The sequence below is a fragment of the Theropithecus gelada genome, chromosome 2 (assembly GCF_003255815.1).
Source record: "Theropithecus gelada isolate Dixy chromosome 2, Tgel_1.0, whole genome shotgun sequence".
NCBI classification, from domain to species: Eukaryota; Metazoa; Chordata; class Mammalia; order Primates; family Cercopithecidae; genus Theropithecus; species Theropithecus gelada.
Genome location: NC_037669.1, coordinates 170,526,674 through 170,547,744, shown reverse-complemented (window position 1 = coordinate 170,547,744; position 21,071 = coordinate 170,526,674). Strand labels below are relative to the sequence as shown.

The window sequence follows — 21,071 nt, the reverse complement described above, 5'->3', positions numbered from 1 at the left end:
GACAAGCCAAAAGTCAATATCCAATTTTGTACTTCTAGGAAGCACTGATATTCCAGCAAATATTCGAGTCTTCTTACCCATTTTCTAGACTTGTCCATCATCTAAACCCTCCCACTCCCACTGTTCACCAACCTGGAGAGTATGTTTGACTTCAAGTCATGACTGTACTTTTTTGCCCTGTGGCATAGAACAAAACATTTTATTACCAAGAAGCTTTAGTTTCCTCACTTTAAAAGTGTTACAAATAATTCCTACTCAAAGGGTGGCAGAGTAGATCTAATTGAGGCATTAAAATTCCAATTGTGTCCTGGGTGTCAGGGCTCCAGAGAACAGCACGGTCCTTTCCCTAAAATGCCTTATAAATCAACTGGGGAAACACCCATGTTATCAGGAGCAATGTTTCATATAAACGATTTATACAAACGATTGTGAACTGCTGAAGATCATACTAAAGAGGGCAGAGATCAACAGGGGTAAACACATCCAAGGTGGCAATATCTAAGTGGGGAATCGAAGGGTGTGTAAATTACCAAATGATGTTATCACATAAGAGACATTTTTTTAAATGGGGTGACACAAAAATAAATGGTGTGGGTGTTTTTTGTTTTTTATTTTTTGAGACAGAGTTTCACTCTGTTGCCTAGGCTGGAGTGCAATGGTATGGTCTCAGCTCACCGCAACCTCTGCCTCCTGGGTTCAAGCGATTCTCCTGCCTCGGTCTCCCAAGTAGCTGGGATTATGGGTACCCACCACACCCGGCTAATTTTTGTATTTTAGTAGAGACAGGGTTTCACATGTAGACCAGGCTGGTCTCGAACTCCTGACCTCAGGTGATCCGCCCGCCTCAGCCTCCCACAGTGCTGGGATTACAGGTGTGAGCCACCGCACCCAGCCAAATGGGTCTTATTTTATAAAACAGAGTTATTTTAATCTCCACGTAAATTACTGGAGAAGGAGGTCAAGGTGTAATCTGATGTCTGGAAATAAGCCAGCATGACTAAAGAAAGGACTGATGAAGGCCCTGCAGATGACTATCCTTTTCCACCAGCTATAAGCTACATATATCACTGCAAATTGAGTGGGGATCCATACACATGCAGTATCTCCTTCACCCTCAAGAAGACAGGACACTAAGTTGTACATAAATCTTCAAATATTATGCAGGCTAAAATATATTATAGCACAGTAGTTAACAGTTTATGTTCCCAAGTAAACTTCGTGGATTCAAATTCTGGCTCTACTACTTGCCTAGGTAAGTTATTTAGCTTCAATTTACTTAGCTCCTCATCATTAAGATGGTGGGAACAGCATCTTCCTTCATGGAATTAACGTGAGGAACACATGTAAAGGGCCTGGCACATAAGAAGAAGCTGATGATTATTTTTTTGTCATCATTATACTAGAAGAGGTCCATCAAAATGGTTCAAACCAAACTAACCCTCCCTACACATTCTTCACCTCATTTTTTAATGTGTCTTAAGGATCCAGTGGTTTCTTTTTGGTTATTTCCACACTCCTTTTTGAATCTCTTAACCGTACTGACCAGTCGAGCAACTTCTTACTTCAATTCTGGCTTTTCCTCACTCCAAGGAAAGATTTCCTTGCCCCACCTCTACAATTGTTTTCCAAGTTTTTCACTCCATTGTTTTCACTCATTACTCATGGGGCGAGCAGACACAGAGATGTCATGAAGGACAGTAAGACTACATGATCACTGGTTGTTTGTCAAATAACACCAAACTAGACGGAAGGGTAGAGGTGTGCCACACAGCACTGAATCTGGCCCCACCTTGGTCAATGTTTACAAAAATTCAAAAGTTAAAAGGCTTTTTTTTTTTTTGAGACGGAGTCTCACAAGAGTGAGGCTGGAGTGCAGTAGCGCGATCTCGACTCAACTGCAACCTCCACCTCCCGGGTTCAAGCTATTCTCCTGCCTCAGTCTCATTGAGTAGCTGGGATTACAGGAGCCCACCACCATGCCCGGCTAATTTTTGTCCGTTTAGTAGAGAAGGACAAATGTTGGTCACGCTGGTCTCGAACTCCTTACCTCAGGAGATCCGCCTGGCTCAGCCTCCCAAACTGCTGGGCTTACAGGCGTGAGCCACTGTGCCCGGCCAGTTAAAGTGAATTCTTATTAGACCTCCCACTTACAGACAGATGGTAGAAACTGTAAATATGGTGGGTAGCAGCTTGTAACAGCTTTGAACTTAAGGCCAAATGAACAAGAGTAATTTTAAGAACGATCACTGTAAATTCCTACACTTCAGGTCATGCAATTATCTGCACAATGAATGAAATCTAACTTCATAACAGTTCACATGAAAGGTCCTAGTTGATTGCAAGGTTACTGTGAGTCAGCAAAGCAATAGGCGAAAAAAACTAAGCCTGCCAGGGAATTCATTTGCAGCAGGATCCAAGACAAAGAGGGCAACTTGGAACTTGATAATTATCCAGCCACTTCCACAAGAGCCTGTTCACTTCTGGGTGCTCCATCCCAAAGGGCAACAAGGATGATGAGTGATCTGAAAAAACAACGCTGGGCAAGCACCAAGAGATGAGAACTGCAAATCCAAGAACTGAAGGGGGAAGGGGATGGTCAACACTCATTCGGAGGAATTTTTATAATGTGTAGCTCCACAAGGCAAGATTTTGAACAGCGAAGTACTGGAAAAGGGCTCAAACCAGAGAAAAACTTCCTAATTGAGCCAGCCCTCATGAGGCTACTAAAGCTACTAGAATTCATGCTAAAGGGTAGAAGAGGTTCACCCTGATCACCTCTAAATTCTAACACGTATAACTTTAGTTCTATGATAAACTCGTAAAATTTTTAAAAATGCCCTCAAAGACTAAGTAGGTCCGTTAGGTAATTAAAACACAATTAGATCCAGATTTTTGTGAGGCAGGTAAAAAAAAGAAGTAAATTTTAAAAATAATTAAACAATTTGAAAATGACTATTTTTACTCTTGGTGAAAAGTTCACAATACACTTGTTATCGAGGCAAGATTCTTAGAGGCGCATTATAACTCAAAAAATAAAACAAAAGCTGGCTGTTTCCATAACCTCACTAACTTCAGCTCTGCTCCATCATTTGGGGCAGACAAAAGGAAGGAAGGGCACCCTATTGTTCTGTTGCAATGTAACAAAATGTGACAAGAAAAGTATTTATAAAGCCAAATTCTCTTGATCAGATTCAGGAAAATTCAGCGACCCACAGGTTGTTTTGTTTTGTTTTTCTTAAAGACTGGCCAGTTTTACATATAGTGTTGGAGTCACCTACGATCACCTGAGTCATCCTGACCATACGTGAGCTGCACGCTCAGCTCCGTGTATGACCCGTTTACAGGAAAATTTCAGCCCAAGGGGATCTGGAAGCAGTTTTTAAGACTGTGGGTGTGTGAGACAGGCCTAGAGGAAACGGGGTTTTTTTGTAAACAGTGAGGCGGCATCCTAACAAGGGCGGTGCTACCCAGTCTGCGGGGCATCGCTTGTGATCGAAGCACCTCGGAGCTCCTTCGAGCGTATCCCTTCGGGAAAGCCCCAAGCCTTCCCCGAGGCGCCTCCTCCGGCCTGCAGCACGCCCCCGCCCCGCACTTCCTCCTCAGAATCTGCAAAGTGTACAGCTACCAGCTCGTCAGGCGCCGGTACGTTTGTTTCGCGCGGGGTCCGCGCCTTGGGGGTCACCTAGCGAAAAAAGCTTGCAGCGCCCGGCGCACTGCGGTGTCAGCGCCCGCGTCGGGGCCCCCTCGCCGCGGGGCTCAGCGGGTGCGCACGCGCGGCCTCCTCCGCAGTGTGCAACCCCGCGGGGGAGGAGGGAATCGCGGCGACGTCACTACCCCGAGGCTTCCAAAGGGGCGGAGCCTCCCGGGAGGCTGCGGCGCTCCCAGCCAGCGCGCGCACGCGCGCGCCCGCCCCCACGTGTCCCTGCGGCCCCGGGGAATGTGGGTCAGGGAGCCGACCGGCCTCACGTGTCCCCGCCCGCCGCCGCCGCCTCAGCGCCCATTATGTAATGCCGCGTCACGCGCCCGCCCAGCCAACCGGCGCCCGGGCGCCGCCGAACGTAAACACAGCGCGCACGTGGCTCGCGAGGCCGGGCCATGTGAGGGGGGGGCCGGGTCGGGCGCCGCCGGGCCGCGCTGCGGCTTTGCAGGGAGACGGGAGGGCGGGCGCGGGGCGGCCAAAGGGGCGATGGAAACTGAGCCAGAGGCGGACACGCGGCGCGCAGCAGCCCACGCCGCCCCACCGACCCTGGGGACACCCCCCTGCCGCCGCCCCCAAGAAGTGCCCCGCGGGCTCCGCGCGCTCCCTCCCGCCATCCCCCACCCGCCGCAGTCCGGCTCTTACCCGCATTCACCTCCATGGTGCCCTCGCGGAGGGGGCCGGGGCCGCCCGCTTCCCACAGAGGGGGCAGCGCCGCCGCCGCCGCCTCAGCGCCGCGCCGCCCCGGGCTGGAAGCAACGGTGGTCGCGGGGCCCCTTCATGGGCAGAGCGGGTGGGGCTCCCGGGCCCCAGGCCGCGCAGCGCACAGCAGGCTGCAGCCAGAGAGGGTGGCGGCGGCCGGCGAGCGGCGCTCCTCCCGGGGTCCCTGACAACAAAAGCGGCGGCGCGGCGGCTTCCTGCAGCCAGCGCACCGCGGCGGCGAGGGCGGCTGACGGGGAGGGCAGCAGCGACCATGTGACCCGCGCACACACCCCCTCCCTCCGCCCGCCCTCGGCCGGCCGCTGCGGCGACTCCGCCCCGCCGCTCCCCTCCCTTCCTCTCTCCCTCCCTCTCTCCCTCCCTCTCTCCCTCTTTCCCTCCCTCTCTCCCTCTTCCTGGCTCCCCTTTTCTCCTGCGCTTCCCCTTTCTCCCCTTTTACTTGCTTAGCCCCTCCTCTTCCTTCGTTTTTCCCCTCCGAGCCGTAAACCTCTTATCCGTTTCCCTCAGCCGCATATTCCTCCCCTCCTCCTCCTCCTCATCTCCCCCCTCCTCCCGGCTGCTCTTCCCGCCTCTGGCCGCGGCCCCTTCCACGACCTGCTCCCCAGCCCTGCCCCCCAACCTGGTGGCTCCCAGGTCAGAGCGGTGGCTTGGCGCCGAGCAGAGGTGCTTGCCAGGAACCCGGCTGACTCGGGCTTGCTCAACCCCTGCGTCCCCCGGCCCCGCTCCCACCCGACCGACCTCCAAACGGTGGTCTTTGAGGGCACAGACCCTTCCCTTTCCCTCTCCACCCTGTAGGTGATTTTATCCAATCTCATAGCTTAAGTAGACCTATGTTCTCGTGATTCCCAGATTTATATTTCAAGGCGAGACCTCTCCTAATCTCCAGATTCTTACATCCAGCAGCCAGTTTGATTATGCCCCTTTTTTGCATCTCAGATTTTAGACGGGTGTACGCGTGTGTCCGAACTCAGCTAATGTGCAGTCAAGATCTGGGCATTCCACCTTGAATGTAAATTTCAGATCAAAAGAAAAAAGCTAGAAACAAATTGTATGCGTGCTGAGGTGAATTCTGAGGAAAGTGCATTGATGCCCGCAATTTAAACGCGTTACTAAAGTAAGATGGGCTAATAGAGGCATGAGTAGATGATATAGTAAGATGTTAAACTTAGGCAATGGGGATATGGATGTTCCTTGTAAAATTCTTTCGTTTGCTCTGAAATTTTTCAGTATAGAATGTGGGGGAAATGTCACGTGGAAGACGTAATTACATGTGCAACACCCTATTTCGCCACCCCCAGGTTTCTTCACCGTATCAATATTTACTATGTTGGTAAATCTGCAAGTTCCTGAAGCCAGCAAAATTATGTTTCTCTCCTAACACTCTCTCTCACTGCCTTTTATTCTCCGTTCAATCCATTAGCAAGTCTGAGCTCTTCTACCTTCAAAATATGTTCAATCCGTGTTTCTCACCGTTGGCATTGCGAGAGCAAACCGTTGTCTCTTCCCTGAGCTACTGCTCTGGTTCCCTAACTAGGAGAGTGCTCCTTGGGTCCTCCTACAGTCAGCGTGTTATTTTTAAAATGTAAATAAGATCTGATTACTCTGCTCAAAAGCCTCCAATGGCTTCGTGTTACACTTTGAAAAAATTCAGCCACTTACCCTGACCTGCTTCGCCCTGCACAGATGTGGGTCCTGCTTCTCTTTCCAAGGCTTTCTTGATACCCAAACCCTTCTAAACACAGTTCCCTAACCACGGTAGCCCTCTATTCTTCCCTGCCTCTGGAATTTATCACCCTCATGTGATGCTGATGCAGGAGTTCCCCAAGGCCACACTTCGTAGCTTGCTTGCATTTTCATTTTCATGTATCAGCCATCATCTACTTCTACACAGGTAAAATGAGGTTAATATGAACAGTCTAGAAGGCAGAAAAGAAATCATAAAAGAGGATACCACTCTAAAAAGGCTATGTAGTGTGTGATTGTAACTATACGACATTCTAGAAAAGGCAACTGGGCCGGGCGCGGTGGCTCAGGCCTGTAATCCCGGCACTTGGGGAGGTCGAGGCGGGTGGATCACCTGAGGTCGGGACTTCAAGACCAGCCTGACCGACATGGGGAAACCCCGTCTCTACTGAAAATACAAAATTAGCCGGGGTAGTGGCGCATGCCTGTGATCCCAGCTACTCGGGAGGCTGAGGCAGGAGAATCGCTTGAACCTGGAAGGCGGAGGTTATGATGAGCCGAGATAGCGCCATTGCATTCCAGGCTGGGCAAAAAGGGTGAAACTCCGTCTCGAAGAAAAAGAAGAAAGGGCAAAACTGGAGACAGTAAAAAGATCAGTGGTTACTAAAGGCTAGAGGGGAAGGAGGGATGAATAGAGCACAGAGGATTTTTAGGGCGGGGAAAGTATTCTGTATGATACTATAATGCTGAATACGTGTTTTTATACATTTCTCAAAACCTATAGAACCTACAATGTCAAGAGTGAGCCCTAGCTGGGCACAGTGGCTCACACCTGTAATCCCAGCACTTTGGGAGGCTGATGTGGGAGGATCATTGAGCCCAGGTATTGGAGACTAGCCTAGGCAATATGGCAAAACTCCGTCTCTACAAAAAATACAAAAATTAGCAGAGTTTGGTGGTGTGCACCTGTAGTCCCAGCTACCCAAGAGGCTGATGCAGGAGGATCTCTTGAGATGGGAGGTTGAGGCTGCAGTGAGTCATGCTCTCCCCAGTGCCTTCCAGCCTGGGTGACAGAGCGAGGAGACCCCGTCTAAAAAAAAAAAAATGTAAGCTATGGCTTTGAGGCTGGGCGCGGTGGCTCACGCCTGTAATTCCAGCACTTTGGGAGGCCGAGGAGGGCGGATCACCTAAGGTCAGGAGTTCGAGACCAGCCTGACCAACATCGAAAAAACTCTGTCTCTACTAAAAATACTAAATTAGCCGGGTGTGGCGGCACATGCCTGTAATCCCACCTACCAGGGAGGGTGAGGCAGGAGAATCGCTTGAACCTGGGAGGCCGACGTTGCGGTGAGCCAAGATCACGCCATTGTACTCCAGCCTGGGCAACAAGAGCGAAACTCCGTCTCAAAAAAGTAAAATAAAATAATAAACCATGGCTTTGAATGATATATCAGTGTAGGTTCATTAGTGATGACAAATGTACCACTGTGGTGCAGGATGTTTGATAGTGGGAGAAGCTGTGCGTTTGTGGAGGTAGGAGGTGCTTGAGAACTCTGAAGTTCACAGTTTTGCCATGAACTAACTGCTCTAGGCCGGGCGCGGTGGCTCACGCTTGTAATCCCAGCACTTTGAGAGGTCAAGGCAGACGGATCTCTTGAGGCCAGGAGTTCAAGACCAGCCCGGCCAACATGGCAAAACCCCATCTCTACTAAAAATACAAAAATTAGCCGGACGTGGTAGCGCACACCTGTAATCCCAGCCACTAGGGAGGCTGAGTCACAAAAATCCCTTGAACGCAGGAGGCAGAGTTTATTGTAAGCTGAGATCATGCCACTGCACTCCAGCCTAGGCAACAGAGTGAGACTCTGTCTCAAAAATAAGTAAATAAATAAATAAAAGACTATTTAAAAATGTGTAAGAGGTTACCACTATTTAAATTTGAAAAGAAGAATGTAAGTGAAAAACAGCCATTGCAAAGGATACAAGACCCTCTCTTCAATGATAATGCCTATAAAATAATATCGGTGTCTATGAGCGTTTTTTAGAGGCTGTCTTCTTCCTATGAGACTTTGCAAGTAACTAGCAGAGGCTATAGAGCTATAACCCAAGTCAGTCACCAGCCACACCACTGGCCACTGGAAATTCGCTGGGCCCCCTAGTGCCAGAGGAGGATGCTCAGCAGCATCCTCTGGTTGGGCTGTACCCAGCGTGCTGTAGCTGCAGTGGAAATTGCATTGTGTTGCTGTCATTCCAAGGAGCCTCATTTATTAATCCTGTGGTGTCTATGGCTCAGTGTGTTCGGATTCTCAGAATATTCATAGTGGATTTCTGCCTACTCCACCTTCCTCATTCTGACCAAAATAACGTTGAATGAAGTGACTGTGTCTTCAAAAGTTATGTGTTAAAAATGCAAATTACTTCCTGGGAAAGCTACCTCATTAGCCCTTACGATTAACAGAGCCTGCAAAACAACACAAGATAGGTCCATCTAGATGTGAATAAAAGGAAGAAGAACCTAAATATTAGAGTCTTCTTATCCCAAACTCAATTAAGATAGGCCAAGTGGCGCACTGGAGTATGAGGACCTAGATGAAGGAGGGGCATTAGGAAAAAGAGAGAAAGATGGATTCTATTAAAGATAAGGCCAATTAAAAACATTTAAGGTCATTCCTCATTTTAAAATGTTCCAATGAGTCCTGCTAGTTGCTAATACCGAAACATCATGCCGCTTAAACTGCCTTTTCTGTGCCCTAGAGCAGCAGTTCTCGAACTTTTGATCTCAGAACTCCTCTCCACTCTTAAAATTATTGAAGACCACAAAGTGCTTTTTTTGTGGACTATATCAAGAGCTACTTATTACAAATGAAAACAGAGACATTTAAAACACAAAAATTTCCAAGCATGTTTGTGTCAGAGCAGTGACGTCGTCACATAGCAACAGATAGCTCTGGCAGTTTGCTCTGCCACAGCAAATTGCAGCTGCCATTCATCATGACATTTGTGACATACCTTCTTCCAGGTTATTTTTTTCTTTACCTTTCCATTCATGGTATTAGTTTCTATATTGCTCCAAAATTCTGCATAATATATCTTATTTTAAATTTAAAACTTTGTCTATACTTAATTTTTAACTAGAAAAGTGATTTTGTTATAACGAAATAATACAAATTTCTATTTATGATTTATGTATCACTATGTAAATTATGTTTTATTTGATGTCTTCATAAAATATTCAAATAAACATACTCCACTATTTCATCTGTGCATAGAAAAAACTCATTCAAACTGAATCAATCCATTGACACCAACAAGACCAGTGATGTGTTTATGGGCAATACTGAAAACAGTGCACAACTCCAGCACACACACTACAATGCAGTAATAATAGGTTATGAGATGCAGTGGTTAAAGTTAAATACAGCCCAACCAAAACTTTCAAGTTGTGTTTAATGAAAAAAAAAAAAATTCACACTGTGGCAGTTTTTTTTGTTGTTTTTTTTTTTAGAAACAGGTCTGGCCTTCTCGCCCAAGCTGTTGCAGTACAGTGGCGTAATCATATAACTCATTACAGCTTCAAACTCATGGGCTCAAGAGATGCTCCCACCTCAGCCTCTCAATTAGCTAGGACCGCAGGTGTTTGCCACCACACCCCAGTACTTTTTTTTTTTTTTTGTAGAGATGGGATTCTCCCTATGTTGCCCAGGCTAGTCTTGAATTCGTGGCCTCCAAGCAGTCCTCCCACCTCAACCTCCCAAAGTGCCAGGATTACAGGTGTGAGCCTACGCACCCTGTCAGTTTTAAAATTTAAATTTAAATTAGTTAAAATGAAATCAAATTCAAAATTTAATTCCTTAGTTGCTGTAGTCACATTTCAAGTGTCAATAGCCACATGTGACTAGTGGCAACCAAATTCGTCATTAAAGATTTTAGAGGCTTTCTTTGTCTTCCTGAATCAGTTTGATAAATTATTATTCTAGGAGTTTGTCCATGTTGTATAAACTTTCACATTTAATGGAATAAAGTTGTGTGTATCCTCTTATGTCTTTGATTGATATCAACTCTATATTTTTTTTTTTTTTTTTTTGAGACGGAGACTCGCTCTGTCGCCCAGACTGGAGTGCAGTGGCATGATCTCGGCTCACTGCAACCTCCACCTCCCTCCGGTTCAAGCCATTCTCCTGCCTCAGGCTCCTGAATAGCTGGGATTACAGGCACATGCCACCATGCCCAGCTAATTTTTGTATTTTAATAGAGACAGGGTTTTACCATGTTAGTTAGGCTGGTCTCGAACTCCTGGCCTCATGATCCACCCACCTTGGCCTCCCAAAGTGCTGGGATTACAAGTCGTGAGCCACTGTGCCTGGTCTAGTTTCCCATTCTTAATTTTATTTATTTGTGCTTTTTCTTTCTTGATCAGGCCTACTAAACTTTTATCTACTTTGTTACTTTTTCAGTGGCCCAATGTTTTGCTCTGTTGATTGACTAAATTTGTTTTGTTTCATTAATTTCTGCTCTTTATCTTGATCTCCATCCTTCCATTTTATTTTTATCTTATTTTTCTCATTTCTTGATTTGGACATTTATCGTATACATTTGTTCAATTAGACAGAGTCAGTTTCTCCTGTTTGTAACTAAGGAAACCTCACTGATACAATTGTTTTGAATCATTCTCACCCGTTTTAGGGAACATTCCAGTCAACTACTGCAGTATAACAAATCACCTCATAACTTAGTGGCATATGATAACAGCATTATTTTGTTATCTCTGATGACATCTGTTGGTTAGGAAGCTAGGAAGCTCTTGGCTGGGCATTTCTGGCTCAGGGTCTCTTGGCCATCAGACAGTGGGTGGAGCTGGAACAGCAGGAGGATGGAGCTGCTAGGGGCTAGCTGGGCACTTCCCTCTTTAGGTAGTTACAGGGCTTGGCCACAGGCTCTCTACATGTGGGCTACTTTGGACTTCCTCACAACATGGCGGCCTCAGGGCAGTCAGACTGCTTACAGAGCTGCTTAGGGCTCCAATGCAAGTGTTTCATGGGATAAAGGAGAAGTTGCATCACGTTTTCTGATCATGCCTCAGAAGTCATGTGGCATGAATTTTGCTGCATTATTGGTTAAAAGGTAGTCACAAGCACACCCAGATCCAAGGGTAGGGGACATGGACCTCATCTCTTTATAACAGGAGCATCAAGGTCATATCTTGAATAGCATGAGAGATGGAATATATTCTTGCAACTATCATTTTCAAAAGGAAACAGTTTTAAAGAATCACACACATATACAGTGCACCCTGACTTGAGGACCACATTACTTTGTTAGAATTTTAAGATGGCTGGGCACGGTGGCTGACACCTGTAATCATAGCACTTTGGGAGGCTGAGGCTGGAGAATGGCTTAAGCCCAAGAGTTCAAGACCAGGCTGGGGAACATAGTGAGACCTCCGTCTCTATAAAAACTTAAAAAAATTGTTGAGTGTGGTGGCTCTCACCTGAGGTACCAGCTACCCAGGCAGCTGAGATGGGAGGATCCTTTGAGCCTGGGAGTTAGAGGCTACAGTGATTGGTGATTGTACTGCTGTACTCCATCCTGGGCAACAATATGAGACCCTGTCTCAAAAAAAAAAAAAAAAAAAAAAAAATACTGTACTTCTCAATGAGAGGTACCTGGAAGTATTTTTCTAAGTGTTAGGATAAGGAGAATGGATGCTCCAGAGAAAGGAATGAAAGTGAGATAAGAAGTAGGTACAGAAAAGGCCTCACTCCACATAATGGTTCCACTCTATTTTTGAGGAGCTTATTCTCTGTGGAGCTGAAGGTCAGCAAACTTATATTTCAGATATAGACCCAATCTCTTGACTATTCTGAGTCTCTTATTGTCTAATCTTAATACTATCTAGTATCTTTTCATTCATTTGGAGAAGAATCTAGTAGGAAAAAGGGTTATGTCTAAATGTAATGACTACAGTCTACACAATAATGTATATATAAAAATCCAAAACAATCAACAACAGAAACCATCTGGCCAAGATGCTTCATTGAATAGAGTGCAAAAAATAATGCCATCTGGAAACCCCAGTTGAATTTTTTTAAGTGCTGCATTGATTTAATAACATACTAAACAGATATTTTTTTTAAAAGTAAGAAAGAAAATAAAGAAGAAAAGTGTATGACAGTTCAATAAATAAAAAATGCTATATGAAATGCCTGATTATTTTCAGTACTCTATTGGTCACAGTTAAAAAAGAAATCCTACTTTTTCACTGGGGTGAGGGAAAAAAAAAAAACAAACCATCAAACACAAAACTTTCCCTAACAACAGGCATGCTATCTAAAGGAACAATACATATTGCTGACTCACAGATTTTCCCATTCAGTCTTCCTGTTTATTCTGTTGAAAACCCACTTCAATGAGAATTCCTCCCAGCTGTGCAATCTCTCCTAGTATGAGTTCATTAACTGACCATTCTCCTAAGTTTTCTTTTATTTATTTTTCTTTTCTTTTTTTCTTTTTCTTTTTTTTCCAGACAGAGTCTATGGCCCTCCATTCACTGCAACCTCCTCCTCCCGAGTTCAGGCGACTGTCGTGCCTCAGCCTCCCGAGTAGCTGGGACTACAGGCACACGCCTGGCAAATGTTTGTATTTTTTGTAGAGACAGGTTTTCGCAACGTTGGCCAAGCTGGTCTCAAACTCTAGCCTCAAGTGATCTGTCCACCTCAGCCTCCCAAAGTGCTGGGATTACACCGCCCCAGGTGTCTCCTAAATTTTCTATCCTACCTTGTCACCAATACTCAGAGGAGACTTAGAGACCCAGGTGGTTCCCTTTTCAACCATCAACTCTTCACTCAGCTTCAGTTTATCAGCAACTCTCCTCCACTGGTGAATTCTCCAAGTGCAGTGCATTCTTCCCTCACTGGGAAAGTCACCTAGACCAAAAATTCTCCAAGTGTGGTCACTGGATCAGCACCATTAGCATCACCTGAAAACTTGTTAGAAATGCAATTTTTCAGCCAGGTGCAGTGGCTCATGCCTGTAATCCCAGCACTTTGGGAGGCCAAGGGGGGGCGGATCACCAGGTCAGGAGATCCAGACCATCCTGGCTAACACGGTGAAACCCCGTCTCTACTAAAAATACAGAAAATTAGCTGGGTGTGGTGGCACGTACCTGTGGTCCCAGCTACTCAGGAGGCTGAGGCAGGAGAATCGCTTGAACCCGGGAGGCAGAGGTTGCAGTGAGCCAATATCATGCCACTGCACTCCAGCCTAGGCGACAGAGTGATACTCCGTCTCAAAAAAAAAAAAAAGCAATTTTTTCGAGCTCTACCTCAGATTTAATGAATCAGAAACTCTAAGGGCGAGGCCAGCAACTGGTATTGAACAAGCCCTCCAGGTGATTCTGAGGCACGCTCAAGCTTGGGAGAGCACCAGCTTAGAAAGCCAGTAGCCAGAAAATTGATCAGCCCTGTATTCCAGGGCTTACAGGCCAATGTAACTAAGTATAATGGGTTAGTGGTTGCCTCCCTTCAGAATTTCTGCGCCACACATTCAAGCAACCGGTATTTCTGTCCAGTAATATGACAGGATAGAATTTTGAATGCAAAGAGCACATTGCTTGGGTTTGTGATTCCAGATCTTCTTTCAGGCCTGGATGGATTTCTGCTTATAGACTCTAGGACAAACCTGCTAGTCTCATAATAAATACTCCTATTACGCTCCCCAACCCCACATTTTTTTTTTTTTTATACAGGGTCTCTCTGTCGCCCAGGCTAGAGTGCAGTGGCATGATTATAGCTCACTGCGGCCTCAAATTCCTGGGCTCAAGCAATTCTCCCACTTGAACCTCTCAAAAAGCTAGAACTACAGGTGTACACCACCATACCAGGCTAATTTTTTAAAAATTATTTGTAAAGAGGAGGTTTCGCTGTGTTGCCTGGGCTCGTCTTGAACTCCCAAGCTTAAGCGATCCTCTTGCCTTGGCCTCCCAAAGTGCTGGGATTACAGGCGTGAGCCATTGTGCCTGACCGTGAGCCTTTACTAATTATCTATCTATAGATGTATTTATCTACATTCTAGAAAACAAATTTACTTCTTCCTAGGTGTGATGGCTCACACCTGTAATCCCAGCACTTTGGGAAGCCGAGGTGGGAGAGGATCACTGGAGCCCAGAAGTTCCAGACCAGTCTGGGTAACATTAGCGAGACCTCATCTCTGCAAATAATGTTTAAAAAATTAGCTGGACATGGTGACACGTCCCTATAGTGCCAGGTACTTGGGAGGCTGAGGTTGGAGGATTACTTGAGCCTAGGTGTTAGTGGTAGAGGCTCCAGTGAGCCCTGATCACACCACTGCACTCTGGCCTGGGAGACAGAACAAGACCCCATCTCAACAAAAAAAGAAAAAGAAAAAAGAGTTGATTCATTGATTTTTTTTTTTTTTTTTTTTTTGCCAATCAGAGCCTCAGCCATTAACACCTTTCTTTCATGAACTAATTTCTTCCATCTGCCTTATCAAATTTTGCAGATTTTCCCTTGTGCTAAGATTTAATTTATTATTTTTGAGTTGGCAATAAATCTTACCATGTTTAGTTTTAGCCATTGTCAGGAGTTTTTTAACAATAATATTCATTATGAATTTGATATTCTTTTAAAGCCTGATGGTTTCTGCTTCTTTTTTATCCAATTCATGAAGCAGGAGGATCCATTGAGCCCGGGAGTTTGAGACCAGCCTGGGCAGCATAGCAAGGTCCTGTCTCAAAAATAAAAATAAAAACTGAAAAAGCATTAAGATCACCTTCAAGGTACAAAGGGAAAGAGAGGGTGGATTGGATTGGAGCAGGTCCTGCTGAGCAAACCTCACAGCCTTATTTTGCCATTCTTTCGGGATTTAGAAATCATTTATTGCATGGATCTCTTAGGCAATCTTCTATAGATTAAAAAAAAACTCAGAGATAATAAGTCTTCTGATATTCTCTGAAAGTTTTTTTTTTTTCAAGAGAGCAAGAATGGATGCTTTCATTTAAAGGAGGGAAAAATACCTCTGAAAAAGGCTTTACTTTCTCAGAAGATGGGCAAGTTGTGAATAATCACCATTGTAGTTAAGAGTTAATTCTTGCAGAGTTGGACCTTGTAGGTCAACCAGATCCCTTTCTTTTGCTTTATTAATTGAGTTGAAATAGTTCCTGCTGACCCGAGAGTGCTGCCAGCACGCCCAGAAGTGCCACCCCGGCAGGCACTGTATAATGAGACAATCCACAAGGCTGATCTCAGCATAAAGAAAAGTTCAAGCTGGGACTTAAATTTTTAACACATTTGCAGTATGAAAGCAAAATAGCCAGAGGAACTGCAACAGAATGACATCATTCAAATAACTGAATAATCAGTTTAATCATTCAAATTCCCAATATCACAAGAGACATATCATTATGACAGCATGGCCCACAGCTGCCTAAAATGTGTGCTTTCTTACTTTATACCCATGGCAAAGCATAAGGATACAATTATTTTTGGCTTTTGGTTTTGGTTTATTGGAGTGGTTTGTCTGGGGGTGAGGAAAGGTGAGATGACGTTTAGTTTTTCTTTATGGAAAAAAAAGTTTCCACATACATGTGAAGGAACAAAGGAAGGGAGGGATGAATGATAAACACATACAGACAAACCTTCCCCTATTTCTTTTGAGCTAATGTAAAGTTCAGTTCATTACTTTGCCATTCTTTGAGCTAAATTTAGAAACCTCTTGCTATGGTTTGAATGTGTTCCTCCAAATTAATATGTTGAAAGTTAATCACTATGTGATAGTATTAAGAGGTGGGTCGTTAGGAGTTGATTAAGTCATGAATGATATATTTGTAAAAGATGTTGAAGTGTCCTGGCGCTTTTTGCTCTTCTGCCATGTGAGAATGCAGTGATCAAGGCGCCATATTGGAAGCAGAGACCGGGCCCCTTACCAGACACCCAACTTGCTGGTGTCTTGAACTTTCCAGCTCCAAAAGTGTGATAAATAAATGTTATTTTTAAAAATTTATTTATTTATTTAGAGGTGGAGTCTCACTCTGTCACCCAGGCTGGAGTGCATTGGTGTGATCTCGGCTCAGTGCAAGCTCCACCTCCCAGGTTCACACCACTCTCCTGCCTCGGCCTCCCGAGTAGCTGGGACTATAGGCGCCCGCCACCACGCCCAGCTAATTTTTTGTATTTTCAGTAGAGACGGGGTTTCACTGTGTTAGCCAGGATGGTCTCGATCTCCTGACCTCATGAATCGCCCGCCTCAGCCTCCCAAAGTGCTGGGATTACAGCCGTGAGCCTCCGCGCCCGGCCTAAATAAATGTTCTTTAAGCCACCTGGTCTACGGTAATTTGTTATTGCAGCACAAAGTGACGAAGACATCCCTCAAAAACCAATTTTTACTCCCTGAGGGGTGATGTTACCCCCTTGAGAATGCATGTATAAAAAAGCAGGACCAAAAAAAAAAAAAAAGCGGGGAGTGGGAGTCGGGGAGATAGGCACAGAAATTCTTTTCATGTAGACACTTATCCCCAAACTCCATATGTTATATAAGCTGATATATGCGTACAACAGGGTTTTCTCAACAGTGGTGCTATTGACATTTGGGGCTGGACAATTCTTTGCTGTCCTGTGCATTGTAGGATGTTTAGCAGCATCCTGGCCTCTATCCACTGGATGCCAGTAGCAATACCACCTACTTCCCAGTTGTGACAACCAAAAATATCTCTGGACATTGTCAAATGTCCCTGGGGGACAAAATTGTTCCCCTACCCCATTGAGAACCACTGGGATAGGATAGAGTAATTTATAGGAAACCAGCAACAGTGAGGAAGAATTCTGGAGGCGGGAGGCAGAAGAGAAAATAACTTCTGTGTGTGAAATTAAATGACAAATGCAGACAGCAAAACAATATTGTATTTGTTTTCTATTACTGCTCTACCAAATTACCACAAACTTGGCACTTAACACAATACAGAGTATGATCTTAACAGTTCCCGTAGGTCAGAGTCTAACAAACTAAAATCAAGGTATGAGCAGGGCTACATTTCTTTCTTGAGGCTCTAGGGGAGAAGCTGTTTTCATACTCTTTGGAGCATCTAGAAGCTGCCCACATTTCTTGGCTTCTATTTGCCTCTCATCTTGAAAGTAATGTCAGTAAAGTCATCTCTGTCTGGCTCTCATGTTCTTCTGCCTCCCTCTTCCATACTCAAGGAGCCTTGTGATTACATTGGGCCTGAAGTCTCCCCATCTCAAAGTCAGCTGATTTGCAACCTTAATTCTTCTTTGTTTTATAATGTAACATATTGACAGACTTCCAGTATTAGGAGTGGACATCATCGGAAGGGCCATTATTCTGCATCCCACAAATACATATGGAGTGATTCTACTGATGTTAACATTGTTGACTCCCAGCATAGAGAAATCACCCAGATTTTGGAGGAAGAGGAAGAAGTAAAAGTGGAACACACTGCTAGTTTCTGCTCTTTCCTATGAGAGGCACCAGCGATCTCTGCCAGTTTTCTTTCTGAAACTATAGAAGTTAATTTTTTGTTTTTGTTTTGTTTTTGTTTTTGTTTTGAGACGGAATTTCACTCTTGTTGCCCAGGCTGGAGTGCAATGGTGCCATCTCAGCTCACCGCAACCTCCGCCTCCTGGGTTCAAGCGATTCTCCTGCCTCAGCCTCTCTAGTAGCTGGGATTACAGGCATGCACCACCACACCCGGCTAATTTTGTATTTTTATTAGAGACAGGGTTTCTCCATGTTGGTCAGGCTAGTCTTGAACTCCTGACCTCAGGTGACCTGCCCGTGTCAGCCTCCCAAAGTGCTGGGATTACAGGCCTGAGCCACAGAGCCCAGCCTAGAAGTTATTTTGTAGCAAACAATAGTAAATAGTCCTTCTGCAAGATTAATTTGTTACAGAGGTACACTTCAGGTCATTACACCACAGGTTAAGTAAGGGACCTCTGCATAACATTTAGTATAGCAATTTATGCAAATCACTAGAATTTCATTATGTGATTTCTTTCTTTGTTGAGTCTCCTTTGATTGAGCCCTGTTTTCTAGGCACTCTCACAATAACAGATGTTTAAAGGTTGCCTCCTGGGACTAACTCTAAACACCCCTGGCAAACTCTGTCACATCTATAATCACTTCTGACTTCCATTTAGTTGTGAGTTTTCAGTTCCATAATTATATACGTGTCATTGGAAAGAGAATCAAACACTTCAAGTCACACTCCTTTCTAATCACCGGTAGTCAGTTGGCTTTGGGGTAGTATAGCTTACAGTTCTTCCCCATCTCTCCCCTCAAAATTAACCTCTCCATTTTAAAAACCAGCAGCAGGCCCTGCTGACTAATAATAAGCATCATTGCTCCAGACAGAGACTCGATAGAACACCCTGTCTCTGCCCAGTGCCCATAGAAAGGGGACAGCCCCTGGGGCAAGGAGCCGACAACCAATGCCAAGTTTCTGAAGTCACTGGGTGGTTGAAGGCAAGAAACCAAATTTGGGTCTCATGACCCTTTGCTACTTCCTGAAACCCGCCCTTCTTCTCCATCTTTCTTTTCTCTCTCTCTCTCTCTTTCTCTCTCCCCCTCTCCTTCCTTTCCATTTCTTTTTCCTCCCTTCCACTAATACCTATTGAGCGTATTGGTGGACAAAACAAACAAGAAAAGGGATGCATTAAACTTAAAACCTCTGGGGGTGGGAAGGTGGCTAGATAAACAGTAAGAAAACACAAGAGCATGTCAGATGGTGATGCTAAGGTGACAAATAAAGCAGGGAAGAGAGACAAGGAAGTGCCAAGAGCGAGGACGAAGAATTTTAAAATTTAAAGAATCCAGGAATATTTTACTGAGAAATGGATGTTTGAGGAAAGACCCAAACTAAGTGAGGGAGTGAGCCACGACTATATTTGGGAGAACAATGTTCCAGGTAGAACAGGCATTGAAAGAGCCTAAAGCTGAACATACTTAATCAAATTTGAGAGAGAGGAGGCCAGGATGGCTACAGAGGCAAAAGTAAAGAGAAATGTAGTAGGAGGCCGGGCGCGGTGGCTCACGCCTGTAATCCCAGCACTTTGGGAGGCCGAGGCGGGCGGATCACAAGGTCAGGAGATTGAGACCATCCTGGCGAATACGGTGAAACCCCGTCTCTACTAAAAATGCAAAAAATTAGCAGGGTGTGGTGGCAGGCGCCTGTAGTCCCAGCTACTTGGGAGGCTGAGGCAGGAGAATGGCATGGACCCGGGAGGTGGAGGCTGCAGTGAGCCGAGATCGCGCCACTGCACTCCAGCCTGGACGACAGAGCGAGACTCTGTCTCAAAAAAAAAAAAAAAGAAATGCAGTAGGAAATGAAGTCAGAGACATAATCTTATGATTGAAGGGAAGATTGGTTGTTTTGTTTGAAACTCTACCAAGAGTTTCAAACCACTTCAGAAACCAGGTCAATGATGGAAACACTGTTTATGGTATTAGAGCCACTGATAGCATACACAACTGTAAACAACTGTATCAGGCTGCATACACAAAGATTCTGAATACAGGTATAAACACCATCTTACAACTTTATTATATGCTGTGATCGAATTGTATCCAGATATTTACATATTTAAATACATACTGTTTTATCACAGGTTACCTTTATTTTGGCTGGGTGTGGTGGCTCACGCCTATAATCCCAGCACTTTGGAACGCCAAGGCAGGAGGATCAGCTGGGCAACATGTCAAAATTCTGTCTCTACAAAAAAAAAAAAAAAATAGCTGGACATGGTGGCATGCGCCTATAGTCCCAGCTACTCAGGAGGCAAAGGTGGGAGGATCACCTAAGCCCAGGAGGTGGAGGTTGCAATGAGCCATGATTGTGTCACTGCACAATTGTGCCTGGGTGACAGAGTAAGACCCTGTCTCAAAAAATAAAAAAATTAAAGAGATTACTTTTATTTTTTTCTTCACATTACAATTTGGGCATCTTATTGACTTTTATGATCATTATAATTACGAAATTATATTTATAGATTAGTTATTGTCTATAAATTTAATTTCATGACAGTAAAGAGGTCATTGTAAATTTCTATTATGAAAAGGGAATGCTGGGTCATTTCAACCCCAAATAAGATTGAAAACTGTTTGTATAGTGTAGACTTTTTGGCCTTTTTTGGGGGTCTTATTTATCTTTTATTCTGAGGTTCAAAATCAATGGAGGGTTTCAAGCAAAAGACTGCCATGATCTAACTAGCTTCAGAAACATCACCCTTGCTGCCTTTGGGAGAACAAATTGCAGGGAATCCAACCCAAAGTGTAGAGGGCTTAGCAGGACCTTCCCCCTGCACTGCTTATTCCACTACATTTTTATCCCTTTAGCCCACCAAGGCTGTCAGGGTGTTGCTCAGCCTCTCACATACTCAGCTACCCCTTCTAGAATCAGCAAATACCCTCCAGGATGAAGCAGCTCTGAATGTGACACTCTCTCTGGATTTCCCATGTTCTTCCAGCTCTGGGTTCTGTAATTCTTCATTGCTTATTAGCTCTCCAATGCCTTTAAGTAGACTCAATATATATGACATATTCTATATACTTATAATTCGACTGCCTTTCTAGTTGTGCTTGGAGTGTTTGTTCAGATTATCCATTCCACAATGACTTATTCCATCATTATGAAAACTAGAAATCTTATCAGTTTTTTCCAATTAAAAAAAAGAAAGACTGGAAGAAAATAAACCAAAATGATAATATGGTTCTCTCTGAGTAATGGGATTCAGGTAATTTTTTTTTTCTAGATTTTCCAAATTTCCTGTAATTCAAAAATAAAAGATCTCTTATGTGCTAGTATGTTTAAGAAGTCTGAGCATTCCACAAATTTTAAGTACATTGAAACACAGAGGTTGGGTGCAGAGGTTCATGTCTGTAATCCCAGCACTTTGAGAGGCTGAGGTAGGAGGATCACTTGAGCCCAGGAGTTTGATAGCAGCCT

At 44.7% G+C, this 21,071-nt stretch overlaps 2 protein-coding genes across 3 annotated transcripts in view; one reads left to right on the top strand and one right to left on the bottom strand.

Annotated features, from left to right (window-relative positions):
* The window catches only part of NR1D2 (nuclear receptor subfamily 1 group D member 2), a 36,333-nt gene extending 31,656 nt beyond the window's left edge, over positions 1 to 4,677 (bottom strand). Inside the window, exon 1 of one of the 2 annotated variants that reach the window (XM_025375736.1) lies at positions 4,343 to 4,677. In XM_025375736.1, coding sequence (XP_025231521.1) covers positions 4,343 to 4,358 — 16 coding nt within the window. In that variant the 5' untranslated portion in view covers positions 4,359 to 4,677. Of the gene's footprint in view, positions 1 to 3,682; positions 3,809 to 4,342 lie in introns of those variants that run through there. The other variant, XM_025375737.1, reaches the window with a different exon arrangement.
* NKIRAS1 (NFKB inhibitor interacting Ras like 1) overlaps positions 3,375 to 21,071 on the top strand; it is a 62,855-nt gene continuing 45,158 nt past the window's right edge. The window contains exon 1 of the mRNA XM_025375759.1: positions 3,375 to 3,613. The gene's annotated coding sequence lies outside the window, so the exon portion shown is untranslated. The remainder of the gene's footprint in view (positions 3,614 to 21,071) is intronic.